Here is a 16,592-nt window from a genome sequence, read left to right as displayed (position 1 = left end):
GCACAGAGGGTGACAGCTGCCAGGCTGGCCTGTGATGTGGCTACCATCTTGTAGTAGTCTGGGCCACATGGCAGGACCCCGGTTCCTTCCCTATACAGCCAAGACAACAGATGCAGAAGAGGCCACCTGAGGATTCCTGGAGGCTGTAGGACAGTCAGGGAGTGCCTGTGCAGAGTCCTCAAATTTCAGGTGATGACATATTCATCAGAGCCAGGAGCAGCTCACCCCTCAACAGCAGGAAGGCCTGCACCCCTACTGTGGGAGACCCCCATGCAAGGGCAAGGCTAAAACCAGAAAGCAAGTGGTCCTGGGTCCACCCACCCACACTAGGACATCTTTAAGGGCCAGAGCCTATACACCCCCTCACCAGACCTGCAGAGTCCTGCTCCAAGAGACAGGGTGCCCAGTGCCCCCATCTTGGCATCACCAGAAAAGGTGTGGTAGTCAACTCAGAACAAATAATGGGAACCAGCTTTCCTACCACCCCAGGAGAAGAAAGCCCCCCAGACCCACTGCACACACGACATGAGAAGGCAGAGCATCACAAACACAAGAATCTTTAATGTCACATCAGAGAAAGACTGAGCCAGGATCTAACCCAGCAGATGCTGGGCTGGTGAGGACTTCCATAGGGGCCCCCACTGTGATCTGCACTCAAGGAGTGTGGGTGGCAGAAGTGGACAGTTCTGAGTGCCCACAATGAACAGGAAGTACTGCCCCCTCCCCTACCCCCTGACTACGGCACGCATGTGATGCCATCGTATCTTCAGGTTTCCTCACCCTGGGGATTCTGTGGCTCACACCCACACAGATTCTGCAGCCAGCCAGCAGGCAGATGCAGCCTGAGTGCCAGGACCCCTCCCCAGGGGCTACAGAAGCATCTGCCCAGGAGCTGCCTGCTTCTGCAAGAAGCCAGTCAGGGGAGATTTGGCCAAAGGGGCTGTTCCTGCAGGGACACGGGGCAGGTATGTGGCCGGAACTGGGCAGCTGGGTAGGTGGGCACTCAGCTTCTAGCAAGGCAGCTCTGAGCACCCCACATGGCCTGGCTTTACACAGGGATTCTCAACGGCATGTGGTTGGCTCCTCCTGCAAAGCAATCTCCCCAGGGAGCATCACAAGTAACACTGTGCAATTTAAGGCATGAGGAATACTGCCATCCAGCTTCCTGGAGGGTCCTGCCTCATCGAGGCTGCTGGTTTGGGCCAGGGATCAGTGATTGCTTGGATCCCCCATACTGGCCACTGCTCCACTGAGGCAGCTGAGAGGTATCAGGGACCCAGGAGTGAATCTGCAGAAAAACCCCCAAGGAAGGAGATGCTTTGGGGGTCAAAGTATTAGGAACTGTTGAGTGCAACCTGGGAGGAGTCCCTCCACCCACGCCAGAGTTGGACCACCATGGAGCAGCCAGACCTGTCAGCTCACCCCACTGAGAAAGGATATGGGCAGAGGTGGGGCTCTATAAATCCCTCCTGGACAGGGTCTGGGTCTGAGCAGAGTCAGGGGGGTGGGGCTCCTTGGTAGACCTGGGGGGCTAGGGGCATTGGGCTAACAGTGCCATCGCAACAGATTGGAAGTGGGTCCTGAGGCAAACAGAGCTCAATATGGAGCACAGGCCAGCTGACCAGGCTGGCCACCCCTATGACCTCAAATTCAACCTCATAGTTGGGAGGATATGTGACAGGTAAGGCCCAGTAGGGCCTGCAGAGGTCCCAGATGAACAGGGGCAGGGAAGGTAGAGTGCAGGGCCACATGCTACCTGACAGTCAATACCACCCTGGCAGGGTTGAGGGCTGACCATGTCGTGCAATGGTGCTGGGCAGGCTGGTGGCCGGGGTACCTCAGTCCTGCTTGTCCCCTCTCTGCCTCCAGGGGTAGATGAGCTCCCCGAAGAACAGCTTGCGACACAAGGAACCCCAGGAGTGTTTGGGATGGCAGCCACAGCTGGGGAGTCGGTAGGTTTGTACCACACGATTGTAGGGCAGGGGGTTGATCTGAAAGAATAAGGGTAGCAGTCAGCCCCCAACTCCCTGGGATTGAGCTCTTTAGGCCTCAAAAGCCCTCAGAGGGGGGTGAGGGGTATCCCTGGGGCCAGCTCTGTGCCAGTTGTGCTCTTGCCTGTTGTGGTCCATGGGGTAGGATGAGCAGCTCGGGAGGGAATGACCTGTTCTGAGCAGGCCACAGGGAGGAGAGTGGGCTGGGCTGGCAGAGTGCAGACCCCTCCACTCCAGAACCCATGGAACTCCCAGGAGCCTTCTCAGGGACACACCTCACACGAGAAAACCACACAGGGCACCAGTTGCCTCGGCATCTGACCTCTCCCAGTGATCCTCAGGCCAACCCCACCTGCCTGGACCCAACACTGGTACCCAGTGAATCATCCAGGGGGGTCACCTGGCAAGTAGCCTGCTCCCTCCTGAAGGCCCAGGGCCCCAAGACTGTTTCAGATAAAAGAGCCCAACAGAGAACAGATGTGTGTCCCAATGCCTTCACCAAATTTGTGCTGTTCTGCCTGGAACAAGAGCTCTTGGAACCCAGGGCAGGATTCAGGGACCCATAGCCAAGTAGGCAGGAGCCCTAGACAGCCAAATGCATCTGATAGTGCAGGGGATCTTGTCCATGGGCTCTACTGGGGAAGGTTCCAGGCAGAGCTGGTCACAGTGCAGAGAGACCTTAGGGATGGGAAAGTCTCCCTTTGGGCTGTACCCCTTAGCTCTGCTGGGCCTTCCTGCCTGTACCTTACCCTGGGCCCATGATGCTCTAAACCCAGGGCAGCAAAGAGGGGCCTGATCCCAGCTGCCCAGGAACATGGGCAGCATCATGGGGTAAGGAGCGGGATCTGTCCACAGACAGCAGTGTTAGGGGTATGCAGAGGCCTTACCTGCATCAGGAGGCGGAGGGGCCTGCCAGCCTCATGCTCCAGGACTTGAAACTTCACGCCAGCTAGAAGGAGAGCAAGGTGTTCCTGAGGAGGGCAGTGGACTTCAAGGGCTCCCAGGGCCCAGAAGACAACCCCCATCAGTCCTCCTCCTCTGTCAGCAGAGGAAGGCGTGGACAGAGGAGCTCTGGCGGTGAAGGCCCCTTAACCTCTGGGCAGCACTCAGAGGACTGTCTGAGCTCTTCTGCCCTGCCTGTCCTTCCCATATGCCTCTTTGAATGGGTTGCTGGGCCAATATCAAAGCTTCCTACACAAATCCACCGAGAGGAAAAAACTGAGTGTCTGGCTAGCAGTGGAGCACAGCCTGTGCTGTTTTCCAAATGAGACGTGGGTTTTCCCACAGAGCCAACGGGCACTTGCTGGGTGGCGGCTGTCCTACTGGCATCTAAATGTCTTCCAAATTCTGTGTGTGTGGCCAACTGGGACCTACCATGCCTCTGGCCTGCAGTTTGGACACCCAAGCCTGGGGATTCCCAGGCCGAAGGTTTTTTGAAACGAGAAATAGGAGCTAATTATTATTTGATGAAGAGGCCCAAGGCAAATTCAGGGAAGAAGAGAGGAGACAGCGGCATCTGGGGCCTTTAATGTGAAGTTAAAACAACTCTACTCTGGCAGTGAGCCAGGGTATGGGGGAGGAGGGTACCAAGTCTTGGTCTCTCCACTTGTGTTGCACTGGCATTCTGAGGTGTAGGCTGGGGGCTGAGAACCTGGGCAGCACAATAGATGGGTCCCTGGCCTGGCCATCTGTAGGGAGCGAGCCTTGTAAAGAGGGTTTAAGGGCATCCAGCAGACTTTAGGTCCAAAACCCGTGGAACACTCATATTCACATCCTCTGGGTCTGAGCTGGCTGGGAGCAGCCACAATGAGCTCTTGGGTGTCCCCAAGCTGCAAACTGGGGTCAGGGCCGCCTGGGCATTGTGGTCAACTCGGGGGCCACCTGAACAACTGCTGGACAGGGGCTGTGCTAGAACTCTCCAAGTGCCCTGTGTTCAAAGCCCCTACACCAACCCATAACCCTGTGACCAACTCGGGGGGACAGCCTCCCCTTAGGGGCATGTGGCCAACCCAGTGGTTAGTATCAGCATAAAAATGGGCAGCCACTTGCACAAGGGATGGCCGGGGGCAGCTGGGATGAGAGGCGTTGTCCCAGCAGATAGTGGTCTGCTGGGTAGCAGGTACTACCTACATCACTGGGGACAGACCTCAGGGCAGATATTCACACTTGTCACAGAAAAGGGTAAAAAAAAAGGAAATATCATCCCTGTGGCTTCTGAAACCTGAGCACCAGCTGAGCCCTCTACCTCCAGCTCAGTGCAGGCAACTGGTCCAGCAGACGGCCCGGGACCAGGGGCCTCTGTCCTCCCTTCCCACCCACCCCGTGCACACCACCGCTGCCAGGCAGGAGGCACACATGGTGCAGTTGGTGTTTCTGCAGGGCCCACAGGCGTGTGCCTGCCCACCCAGCACAGACCTACCTGACAGTCTGTAGGGTCGGCAGAGGCGCAGGCCGAGCGCATACAGCGGCAGGGAGTTGATAAGGTCCACGAGCAGATGTATCAGACCCTGCACAGTGACCACCAGGAGCCGGAGCTGCAGCATAGACAGTGCTCAGGGCCTCTGAGCCAGGACCATGGCCAGAGAAGGGTGACCAGGGACTCAAGAGCCTTGGGAGAGCATGTATCCCACTCTGAGGAGGGCACTAATCCCATTCCAAACCTGAGACGCAAGCTCAGGAGGCAGGAGAGCAGAAGGCAGGAGAGGTTGGCCCTCCCACAAGGTCAGAAGAGACGGTGCTCTGATCCAGGGAAATAAATCACTGGTCCCTCGGCCCAGGTCACCTAGATGCTGCTCCCTCCTTTATCTGAGTCCCCACCCCCATGCCAGACATGGGGAGACCTCCACCATGACCCGCCCACCGTGGGTCCTGTCCTCCTTGTACCCAGCTAAGTGTCCCAGAGCGGTGGGTGATGGCCCCCAGGGTAGAACCCCTATGCACTCCAGGGCCCAGCACACACTGCCCAGAGAGTTTAGAACAGCCATACCCCATATGGCCTACAGCCTGCCCATAATTGCCAGACTGGCAGGCACATCTGACAGCGACCACTCTAAGTACTGCGGGCAAGGCCCCTCGGCCAGGTGTCATGCCCAGAGTCCCCCATAGCTCACCAGGGTGAACACCAGGTAGTACAGGGCCGTGGTGGGCAGCAGGAAGACCAGGACGGTGAAGAGCAAAGTCCCAATGAACAGCTGCCAGGAGAAGGGGACCCTTGGCATCAGCTGGAGCTCACATTGGGGACAGCCCCCACAGCACTGCCACACCCCTGCTTCCCTCCCCACCAAGCCCACCCTATAATTGAGCAGAAAGGGGATGCCTGCTGGTAGGACACTGGCTTCCTGAGGCAACTCATGAAAGCCTGCTGATGACAGCTCTCTCCAGTACTGGGGGTGAATGAATGCGTACCCTCCAGACTCAGTGACGCATAGGAGATGGGGACAGAGAGAGGACCAGCCAGTAAGGTGTACAGCCACATACACCAAAGACAAAGGGTTGTGAAAATCATGCAGAAAAAGACATGCCCTGGAGGGCAACACTCAGGTTCCATGTGTTAGGTCTGAGCAAGCTAATGGGATAAGCCAGAACCAGGAACCCACTGCCTGGGTCACCTCCAGGGTCCCATGCCTAGGGTCATGTCCAGGGCCCACTGCCAAGTCACTTCTAGAGCCTGCTGACCACTGATTCCCTAGGGCCCAGCAGCCTCTTGAGAGCAGGGTCGACCTCCCACGTGGGATAAGGTTCTGCACTGAGGGCCCCACATGATCCTGAATCTTGCAGACTCCCCAGGTCCCCGGGGTTGATGCCAACCCTGTGGCAAGTGAGCTGCAGGACAGGAGCAGGCTGCCTCCTCATGGTGCCCAAGCAGCTGCACTGGCCAGGCTCATTTACAGGGGTTGGCTGGACTGGAGCTGGGAGGTCACACTGGCCAGTTAAGGCCAGGGTGCACCCTCCCCTGCATCCTGCCCAATACCTGGTCCAGGTCATAGGAGCAGGAGTCCACCCGCTGGCGCAGAACATTCCACTTCTTCCCTCGGAACAGGCGCCAGAGTGAGGAAAGGCCACAGATCTTCAGGCAGTACAGCCTGCAGGACATCGGTGCCATCAGGACTGGGGCTGGGTACTGCACCACCCCTGTAGCCACCCAGCCCCAGGGCCTGTCTCTGGTGCCCAGGGTATGGAGGGCTGCACTGGGCCAGCCTACAGGGGTGGGGAGCACACACCCACCTGGCACCATACACATAGAAGCAGTAGATGTGGAAGGTGAGGAGGGCGATGATGTCCGACAGGATGGACAGGGCAACTGTCAGGCCCAGGCAGGCTGAGAGGCCCATGTGCCACAGGATTCGCTCGATGAATGGGGACATGAGGTGGATGTAGCCTGGCAGGAGGGGGGTCAGCCCTGAGAGGGTGCTCAAGAAGGTCCTGGTCCCCCACAAGTCCTCATTGAGGATGGTGCCTGAGTCTTCTGGAAACTGTGAGTGACAGACTATGCCACTGGCCATCCCTCAGTAGAGTAGCCAGCCTAGAACAGCAGGGCTCCACACGCACTGGACACCAAGAGGGCAGGAAGCAGGGACCAAGGGGATGGTGCCAGGCCTGGGCCCCACTGCCCTGCTCAACCAGGGTTTGTGTCCAAGTCAGGGATCCCTGGGAAGTCCCATGCCCCCCCCCCCCCCCCAGCACTCACTGATCCACAGGTGGATATGGTACAGGAAGAAGCGGCCCAGCACCTGGTCCAGTGCCCGGTTCATCTTGAGCCCGGCGGGTGCGCCCATCAGCCACTGCAGCAGGTGCTGCAGCTCCTCGGCCACCCACTGTGAGGACACAGGGGCATGCTGTCCACAAACTGGGCCAGCCCGTCTGTGCAGGGCAGAGGTAGCCCGGGCTCCCTTCTTCAGGCGTCTGGACAGCCATCTTCTATCATGATGGGTACGTGGGATTTCCCACACTTGCCTGGCCATGGAACCCCTCTTCACAGATATTCTGGGATTCGGGGCTGAGAGGCACAACCTATGATGCCAATAGTCTGTTCCTGGCCTTCTGGACAGGTAGCCCCTGATGGGAATCAACCTCAGAATAAAGCATCCTTGCCCCATCTCACCACTCTGGCCACTGTACCCACAGCCCTTAGCCCCAGGCTCCAGGATATTGGACAGACCCAGGCTCACTGTGAACTTTGTAGGGACAGCCTGTGGGCCCACCCAGTCTTCCTCCACCAAGGACCCACCCACCACCAGTCACAGCAGAGGCCTGGGCCTGCCCTGGGTGGAGGACCTCAGGTGAGGGAGAAGGTGTCCAGCCTGTCAGGGGCTCAGGTAGCAGGGAGGAGGACGGGAGGGTCCCCTAAAGGGAAGGATAGATGGGGACTCAGAGTCAAGATCAATGTCAAGTGAGGGCCAGAGACAGCACAGGGACCCTCACCAGCAAGCAATGAAGCTGTCCAGTGAGTGTCCTGGCTGCCCTAGGAGGAAAGCCAATGTCCGTGTGCCATGCCGGACCCAGTGGGCAGGCCCTGAGGCCTCAGCCAATACTGTGGCCACAGGAGTGACATCCCTGCCTCACAGTCAGAGGTATGCCACCACCACCATCCCTACCCCCAACCCCACCTGCCTTGCAGGCCTCTCCCAACCCTGTGTGAAGGCCTCAGCCGAATCAGGAGCAGTGAGAAGGGGAACAGAACGTTCTTTATAAATAGAGCTTATTTAATATTTAAAGGATAAGAGCTTGGCAGCAGGAAGAGGCTTTCATTTTTTAATTAAATATTTATATTTCTGAGCAGTTTCACAGAAAGGAGGTCTAGGGAGAAGTTGGCCACAGGCAGAGCACAGAGGAGCAGGCAAAGTAGCCAAGCCTCTTTCCCAGCCCCCAGCCACTCCTTTCTCCTTCCTCTAAGCTGGGCCACTCTGAGAAGCCACGGACACTCTCAGCCTGTGAGGGCTCCTGCCTACAGAGTCCGGTCCGGCCACAAGTAGGCCCAGTAAGCAACCATGGCTGGACGCTGATAATGACCAGAGGAGGCTGAGCCCACAAGGGCCACCCAGTCAGGCCTCAGTCACAGAAGGCCCCTGAAGAGGCTGGTGGGTAGCTTAAGAGGCCAGAGGGATTGCCCAAACCAGGAAGACAAGCTCCCAACAGAAGTGACAGGATCACTGACTCTGAGGAAGGAAGGCAGAGAAGCTGAATGCAGCAGGGGGACCCTAGAAGGATGACGTGGCAGGGAGGAGGGAAGTAGCACCCGGGCCCTGGAAACTTTGCCCAGATGTGCAGGGCAAGTCCAGGAGCATAGCAGATGAGCTGGTACCTCTGGCTCTCAGCATGGGAACTACAGAACCAATGCTGGGAGCGAGGTGACTACTGACAGATGGGAGGCCAGAGCTCAACCATACACAGACAGCCCTGAACACACAGGTTTTCGTGATGCTGACCATGCAGAGGTCCCAACCCAAAAGGCAGTCAGGAGAGCAGAAAGTCATGCACTGGGGGCGGCAACAGGAACACTATGACACTGGGCCAGGCCCTGGGAGGTGGGTTCCCCCTAAAAGCCTTGACCACAAGGTGGCCCCCCCAGACACAGCCACCTTCAGGAAGATAAGCTAGAAGCCAGGAGCTGCAATTTGACCCTGAGTGGGAAGGAGGGCACCTGGCAGATCCAAGTCTCCATGGCTCCTAGGGAACTGGTCTGGGGTCAGTGAGAAGGATTGCTCTTGTGGCCACAAAACGTGGAGGGGAAGAGCTGCTCTAGCTGGTTGAGGGGCCTCTGCTGCCCCCAGGAAGGGCCCCACCCGCACCCCAGGAAACAGGGATTGGAGTCCAGACCTGGCTCCACCCCATCCAACTCACATCAGCCACGGGAACAAGGGCATCAGCCAGCTGCCCAATGCGGTCTTTCCCATGGAGCCAGGACAACAGCGTGAGGCCTAGGGCCACGTCAAGGAGCACGGAGACAAGCATGTTGGCCTTCCTGGAAGGAGGGGTCCAACAGGAATGGACGGTGAGGGCAGCCTGGCTAGAAAGGGTCAGCGAGGATGGGTCTGGTGCAGAGAAGGGGATGGGGCAGGGGCTTGGCCTATGGCACATCTGGCCGCTGCCGAGTAGACCCAGGGAAGGCCCCGAACCTCATCAGCTGCGAGGCATTCTCAGCCTTCTGGGTGCTGAAGATGAATGTGAGCTGCTCCAGCCGATGCCTGAGCTGCTCGCACGTGGAGAGCTTGCTCCAGATGAAGGACAGTGGCCACAGCTTGAATACCCTGTGAAGGAGCAGAGATGGATGGGCCTTCAGCTCCTCCTGGGGCTCTCCTGCCTGCCAGGGAACAAGGGCTGCCTCAGTGTTACCAACACCCCAAACTGTGCAGACAGGAAGCCAGGCTCAGCCGGAGTCCCTGGTGGCACCAAACATCGATGGCCACACTTGTGAACTCAGCAGGGCAGGAACACAGGTGGGAGGGCCCAGATAAGCAGCCCAGTGGGGCTCATGGTACATTCACAACCATTAACTGGGTGCCCGAGCACCTCACAAAGAGCTGATTCCAGGCCAAATGCACCCCGGTAGTGGAGAGAAAACACTGTATTGTCACCCAGCGCCTTGCTGTGCTGGATGAGTGATCCTCGTCAAGGGTCTCTGGGCTGACCTGGACTCCCAATGAGACTGATTTCTCTCCAGGCAAAGGAAGCACTGAGACGCTTCCTCAGACATTCAAACATTGAGGGGACACGCTGGCAAGCAAAGATGAAGAAAGCGCTGGATTGCAACTCAGCCACGCCCAGAGGCCCTTTCCTCTTACAACCTTGCTGCCGGCGGGAAAAGAGAAAGGGCTGGTGCAAAATACACAGCCACCAACCTGCCGCACTTGGACTCTTCAGAAGGAAGAGGTCCACCCTTGAAAAGTTTAAAGGCTTCATCTCCAACCGATGAGCTATGAACCAAATCCAAGAAATGAAAAAAATAATAAATTAAGAAATAAATGGCCCTAGCTGGTTTGGTTCAGTGGGATAGAGCGTTGGCCTGCAGACTGGAGGGCCCTGGGTCGATTCCAGTCAAGGGCACATGCTCAGGATGCAGGCTCAATCCCCAGTAGGGGGCATGCAGGAGGCAGTCGATCAATGATTCTCTCATCATTGATGTTTCTCTCTCTTCCTCTCTGAAATAAATAAAAATATATTAAAAAAAAAGAAATGAAACGCGTTCAGCATACTTCCTGCCCCCTCCCCAACAACTCCAATCAAATAGAAGGTGGCCTCGCACTGTCTGCACAGACCCCTGTCTGCACAGCAGTCTCCCCAAGGTTCAGACCAGCCCTGGGCAGCCTAGGCCCCAACAGCATCCCTGGGCTTGCCCTGGGGGAAACACGGGGCTCACTACTGCACGGTGACGGCCATGACTCTTTCATAATCATCACCAGTCCTTGACCAACATCTGACTGATGGGTTAATTCAAATTTGGGGCACATGAGTAGTTATTAACCTTTCTTGGGTCCTTTGAAAGCTGTTAAAAGCTAAGAAGCTTCTCTCCCCAAAATTGTAGCTAAGCCCAGACATACTTTCACATAGTTCATTCCAAGGGAATCATGAAGCTCTGAAACCCACCCATTCCCTGCAGCCGCCACAATCTAAGGCGTGTCCACACACAACTGCCAAGGTCTCTCTGCCAGAACAGGCAAAGAGAGCAGGCAAGGTCAGTCCCCAAACCAGACAACTTAAACCCCTAGACCTAAGGGGAGAGGGTGCTCCCCCACCAGAGAGATGGCTTATCACAGAGAGAGGGGCCCCTACAGCCCAGCCAGAACACCCTGGTGCTGCCCCAGCATTCCCCAGGGCCCTTAGGGCTTTTATAAATCCCTTGACCAGGCCTGCAGCCAGGAGTGTTCCAGGTGATTCCAGAGTGGCCAAGGCTGGAGACCACCACACCACACCCATGACTGTCAGTGAGTGGATACACCCCCCACAGCTGGTGTTTGCCCTGCTGGTGCCGGGGACAGGGAAGTGGGCGGGCCTATATGTGTTTAGGAGGACGAACAACTCCCAGGCAGGGCAAACACCAGCCCTCAGCCAGCAACAACTCAGTCTGTCCATTGTCTCACCTCCCTCTCAAGGGCTGGAGCTGAGGTTCACCCAGTACCCCTGCCCTGTGGGTCATACGCAATCGCCAAGGTTGCCAGGAAGCCTGGCTCTTCCTCAGGAGTGCGGGTCACCAGAAGAGCAGCCACCACCAGGACACCCTCTGAGATACCAGGAGAGGAAATAGGGGAAGGCTGAAGTGTGGAGGACAGCTATGAGCCTCCAAACAGCCCTGTCTGGGCCTTCACACTGAGGGGGTGGGCCTAGGACTTAGGAGTCTGACTCCTTCCTCCCCTGGCCCCAGGGGTACCTACCGGCAAGTGCTGGCAGCTGAGATGAGTGACAGCAGGTAGGCCAGCAGCAGGCAGACGGGCCCCGAGGCCTGCTTGGCCAGCTCCACAAGAATGCTGGCCTCCACACCCTCTGACTGCCAGTGGCTCAGCCGCACGAGGCCCTCATCAAACCGGTCACTTCGGAAGAGTGCCTCGCTTCGTGCCACTGTGTCGAAGACAGCAGCCAGGCCCCTAGTGCTGGCCGTGGCATCCCCGGCCTGGTGGTCAGGCAGGGCTGTGGGCGGGTGCAGCTGGGACAGCAGCACCTTGCGCTGATCATAGAAGATGAGCATGACTTGGTCTTCGCCGGGGGCACTAGGGGAGGTAGGCACCTGCCGGTGGGTGGCCTTGCAGCTCCAGAACTTGCTGCCCCTCTCCCGGCACAGCTGGAGCCAGGGCTCGTGGGAGAAGATGGCGCCCAGGCCCTCCAAGAAATGGCCCAGGCTCTCCTCGGGCTCCTGCCGACGGTGGCACCAGGTGCCCAGCACAGTCACGCCTACTCGGCTGGCCTGCTGCACCTGGGCCAAGAGCTCCTTGACCTGGATGGGGATGAAGGGAAAGTGCACCACGGCCAGGACCACAGCACTGTGCTGCTCGGGGACCCACCGTCCAACCAGTAGGCCGCTGTCTGCTGAGGCACAGCATGTGGGGAAGAAAGCCTTCAGCACCATGCTGGGGACACTGGAAGAGAGGGGAGAGGCTTAGCTCAGAGCTGCTGCTGCCACCAACACTATGCCTCCATGGCCCCAGGGTGGCTGGCATCCCCGTGGCTATAGGCCATGGCCAATGTGTGGCACAAATCCCACTGGTTGGAGTAACCCAGTTTTGGGTTTGGCCATGGAGGCTGGTGTGGGGTCCCCAGTTGTCCATCTCCCATGGGCGCTGCCCTCACTTTGCCCTGGGCTGTTGTGAGACAGGCCCCAAATCACCCCTCATCCCCATCCCAAGGCAGGTCAATGCTTTCCCCCATTTCAGAGACAACAAGCAGGCTATTACATGACCTGCTCAGTACCACTCACAGGAGTTTTGAAGATAAACAGAAGTTTTTAACTTTTGTTTTTAAAGACACTGATTAGTTTTTTATGTGTAGCACGCGGGAAAATGTAGTCTCATTAACAATTAAAGTAATGCAAATTAAAACTCTAAACAACCTTGATTTACTAACTAAGCTAACAAGAATAAAGTTGAAAATTTAAACAAATTGCTGCTGGGCTGAGGGAAACCAGACATGTGCACACTGCTGGTGGCTGTGGGCACTGGTGCAGACACCCCAGAAGATGCCTAGAAATATGCCTGGTAACCTGAGCCCACACTCCTGCCCGTGAGCCTCCTGGAGGAGCCTCAGTGCTCAGAGAACAGGCTCAGCTCTCACAGGGCTTCTGCCCGTACCCTGACCACAAGCCTAAAGCCATGCCCATCCTGCCCTGGGAGCCCCATCCTCCCGCCACTTCAGGGAAGGGCTCCCAACAGGGGAGTGTTTCCTCTTGTCACAGCGGAGCAGTATTCTTCCCACCATGTAGCTATCACAAGTGGGGGTGGGAGAAGTTCACTAGCCCTGGGGAATGGAAAGACACCATCATCTTCTCTCAGGAGGAGGGACACCAGCCTTCCTGGCCTCTCACTACCCTCACATGGCCTCTGAGCAACAAGAACAGCACCAAGTGGCCGAAATTCCTGAATTTTGTGGGACCCTGAGCCTTAACTTGCCCAGAAGTAAGCTCACTGGGGATGAGGGTTTCTCAGCAATCACCTCATTCTTCCACCTGAACCCCTCCCAGAGGGGACCTGACCCAGCAGGACCTCACCAAGTATGGACTGAGGGCATTCATATTGAGGTATGCCCTTTCTCAGACACTGGTGGCCCCCACCTCATCGGCATAAAGGGCAGAGCAGCCACCCTGAGCTAAGACCCCCAAGTTGGAGCCCATAGTGGAGGGAGAAAACACAGGCCTTGGACTAAGCCTGGGCCTCCAGGCTCACCAGGCCCTTGGGGACAAGAGGAAAGAGACACACACGTGTTGGGCAGTGTGACACTGTGGAGGCACAGGGAGCCTTTTCCTGAGGACCAGGGGGCACTGGGAGGCCTCACACAGACACAAATGCCCAGGGTTTCAGAGGCTACTGATGCAGCTGCTCTTCTCCCCTGCAGAGGGCCCACTTGGGACCGGAGGGTCGAGGCCTCTCCCAGCCAGCTTGTGAAAGGGCCTCTCACAGCTGTGGGTTCCAGCTGAAAGGGCCCCTTTGAGTCCAAAGGCCCCGCCCCCAGTGACCAGGGAGGGCAGGCAACAGTGTAGCCGCCTGGAGCCAGATCCCTGTGGCCATCATCAAGGCATACAGAGCCAACTTGTCTTCCAGAACCTTCTGGAGGGACTGCCCTCCTGAGAGGGACAGAGCGATTCTGCCTGTGAGGGACCCAGTGTGTCTGGCTTGACAACCACCATGGGGACCAGGCAGCACAGTCCAAACCTCTCAGTGCCAGCCTGTCAGGGCATAGCAGCTCAGCCAGATGACACCATCACAGCCTTCGTGGGGATGACTTTCCCGAGAGCTAAGGAAAACTGCTCATTTGGGAAGTATTCTTCCAACCAGGCAGCTGTTGACAAGTGGGGGCAGGGGGAGTTCACTGTAGAAGAAGAAGCACAACTGGACCGACGGCGAACAGGTGCTCTGAGGGAAACTGACTACACGGTATGCTCACTTTGGGAAAATCTGTCGCCTTGTACACATTATGCTTCACCTACAAAGTTAACAAAAAAAAAAGAAGAAGAAGAAGAAGAAGAAAAAAGCAGCAGCTCCTCATGTCTAAGGAAGAGCAGAGAGCAGAAGTTGATGTTCTTACCCGCGGGGCAGTGAGAAAGAACTCTTAACAGATTACGGAGCAAATTCCCATCCCTGCTCCCACCGCAGCCTCTGGGAGTGATGAGCACAAAGAAGTCTGCTCAGATCAGACAGCCAGAAAGAGATGAAAGAGCAGGCGATCGATAGCAGAGGTGAGATTCGGAGAAAGCAAGGCAGTAACTTGGGCAACATGCACACCTTTAAAGACTAAAAGATACCCACACAACCCCCCCCCCCAAAAAAAAAAAACAACACACACACAAAAAAAAAGACAACGAAAACAAGGGCCCATACCTAGAAAAGCCTCCCCTGTTAGAAATGGCACCAAGTTCCCTTATGAAACAGTCCATTCCCAGATCAGTCGGGATCTCTGGGCGCGCGCCCCACAGAAGCAGAGGCCAGTCTACCTGATGAAGCAGAGCTGCACTTCCCCCTCCATCCTCCTTGGCACAAACTGGCTCCAGGAAAAAGCCCAGGTGTGGCTGGTCAGGGGCATCTTACTGGCTGCAACCGTCCTCTGTGAGGCCTCCCAGGCACTGCTCCTCCATAGCTCACAAGAATTAGTTTTTACCCCATGTTGTTTGTGTTTTAAAAAATGTTTTCCCCGTGTTTTGTGAACAGTGCCTTCTCCCCTCTCGTTTCAGAATGGCCATGAATCTAGGATTCTGTTGTTTGCCCTTTACTGCAGTCAGGGACAAATATAAAGTGCTGACAGCCAGTTTCTCTGACCCTGAGTGCCCTTCTCAAGAGTCCACAGCAAGACCCAAGTTGGGTGGGTCAACAGCGGGAACGACTGGCCAGGCGCCCTTCCCCTCACCGGGTGTTGGGACCAGACTCCCCACCAAGAGCACCCACATGGCCCGGTCACAAATCCACCGGGTCTGGGGAAACGGCCTCCTGGAGAGGGACTGGGAGTGGGGAGCTCGCGGGAGCCGCTCACTGCCCGCCTAAGTGGCAGGCCGGCCCTGGCAGGTGGCGTCCCCCTTTTACTGATGATGAAACAGAGGCTCCGAGTGGCAGGAGATCTGCGCCGGCCCGGGAGAAGTCTTCGGGAGAGCCTTTCGCTCCTTCGCCTGCACCTGGTCCCGCCGCGACCGGGGAGTTGGGGCCCACAGCCCCGGGGCTGGGGCCGGGAGGGGGGCTCCCCAAGGTCACACCGCACGGACGTCAGCCCTCCCCGGGAATGCTCACCGGCTGCTCCCGAGAGCCGTGCCCCCGGGCGCTGGGTTCGAGATGAGGTTGGGGACTGCGTTGGGGGGGCCAGAGCGGACGACAGCAGTCGCAGTCCCCAGCCCCGCTGTGGCGGTGCCTCGGGACACGAGCCCCTTTTCCGCCGGCTCCCAACGTTGCCGCGCGACGGTCCGGCCCCCAAAGGCGCTCGGGCTACCCGCCGGCCTTGCCCGAGCGTTCCGCGCATGCAACGTTCCTGTCCCCGGAGCCCGGGGCAGGCGCGCGTAGTTTCCTTGTTTTTCCTTCCTCGCAGCGTCTTTGTTCCTACACAGACTCCTTGTTCCCCACCCCGCAGCGACCTTGTCCCTCCCTGCAGCATCCTTGTGCCCCCCCGCAGTGTCTTTGTGCCCCCCCTCAGTGTCCTTGTGCCCCCTCCAATCCATCTGCAGCACCCCCAACACCCCTGCCTTCCAATTCCTCCACCTTCCCACAGTTGCTGAACTTCTGCGGGTTTCCTCATCTGAGGGACCCAGGCTTTTAAGGTCCCCCACCCTCCCAGGGTGAAAGGACACCTATGCCCTATGTGTAATTCCAGAAAGAGCTGCCTCCCCAGCCCCAGGCTGGCCCCTTCGAACACTGGTATCTCACCCACACCCACCCCGCCCCAGAGACAGGTGGGCTAGGAAGTTGTTGGGCCCAGGAGGACCAGCCCAAAGGCTTCAGCCATCTGATCTGATCTCAGGAGTGTTCCTTGCCTCTTCTGCTCTGGGGTATAATACCCTAACACTAGTAGCAACAACTATTGAGCACCTTCTGCACACGTTTTACATTGACCCATTTAATGCCCCCACCCACAGGGGCTCGACGTATGGAGGGAACCTTATCAGAGGTGAATGGCCTAAAAACTACAGACCCCAATATCCTGGTGATAGACAGGAGCACCCCATCATCAGCCTTCAGGAGCAGGACCAGGCACTGTCCCCTCCCCCTGAAGACCTCTTGCTGGCACTAGGAGCCTATCTGGGCATCAGACTCAGTCACCCCCACTTTCACACCCTTTTGGGGCCTCATTTCCGTGCTGTTTTTAAGTAGCAGGAATCTGTCTTCATAGGAAGGCTCTCCTAGATTTGACCACTGCCTGGAACCCTCCCAGCACCTCCACCCAGGAACTTGGAGCTGTTTGGTCCTGGTTTACAGAGGAGAAAAT

The 16,592-nt window shown here is 57.3% G+C and overlaps 1 protein-coding gene across 3 annotated transcripts; it reads right to left on the bottom strand.

Annotated features, from left to right (window-relative positions):
- Nucleotides 1-541: 541 nt before the first annotated feature.
- PIGQ (phosphatidylinositol glycan anchor biosynthesis class Q) lies at nt 542-15,561 on the bottom strand. 3 transcript variants are annotated; one of them, XM_028134232.2, is made up of 12 exons: nt 15,407-15,561; nt 11,360-12,058; nt 9,107-9,238; nt 8,832-8,952; nt 6,679-6,805; nt 6,216-6,369; nt 5,962-6,073; nt 5,102-5,182; nt 4,411-4,525; nt 2,879-2,940; nt 1,838-1,991; nt 542-1,288 (listed from the first exon to the last, which is right to left on the bottom strand). In XM_028134232.2, exons 2-11 carry the CDS (start codon nt 12,046-12,048, stop codon nt 1,839-1,841), a joined length of 1,746 nt encoding a protein of 581 aa, XP_027990033.2. In that variant the 5' UTR covers nt 12,049-12,058; nt 15,407-15,561; the 3' UTR covers nt 542-1,288; nt 1,838. The 3 variants fall into 3 exon arrangements, with proteins under 3 accessions (XP_027990033.2, XP_027990035.2, XP_054570541.1); XM_028134234.2 differs by having other exon boundaries at nt 542-1,991; XM_054714566.1 differs by lacking the exon at nt 5,102-5,182 and having other exon boundaries at nt 542-1,991.
- Between the last annotated feature and the right edge of the window lie 1,031 nt (nt 15,562-16,592).

This window comes from Eptesicus fuscus, chromosome 4, assembly GCF_027574615.1.
Source record: "Eptesicus fuscus isolate TK198812 chromosome 4, DD_ASM_mEF_20220401, whole genome shotgun sequence".
In the NCBI taxonomy this organism is placed as follows: Eukaryota; Metazoa; Chordata; class Mammalia; order Chiroptera; family Vespertilionidae; genus Eptesicus; species Eptesicus fuscus.
Note: the sequence above shows the minus strand (reverse complement) of the source record. Positions and strands in the feature narration are given on the sequence as shown.

Excerpts from the sequence above, each read along its gene's own strand:
- PIGQ (XM_028134234.2), bottom strand. The coding sequence starts at position 12,048 with ATGGTGCTGAAGGCTTTCTTCCCCACATGCTGTGCCTCAGCAGACAGC. Across the intron at positions 6,074-6,215 it reads TTCTATGTGTATGGTGCCAG|GCTGTACTGCCTGAAGATCT; the intron begins GTGGGTGTGTGC and ends GATGTCCTGCAG. Across the intron at positions 5,183-5,961 it reads GCTCCTATGACCTGGACCAG|CTGTTCATTGGGACTTTGCT; the intron begins GTATTGGGCAGG and ends TTCTCCTGGCAG.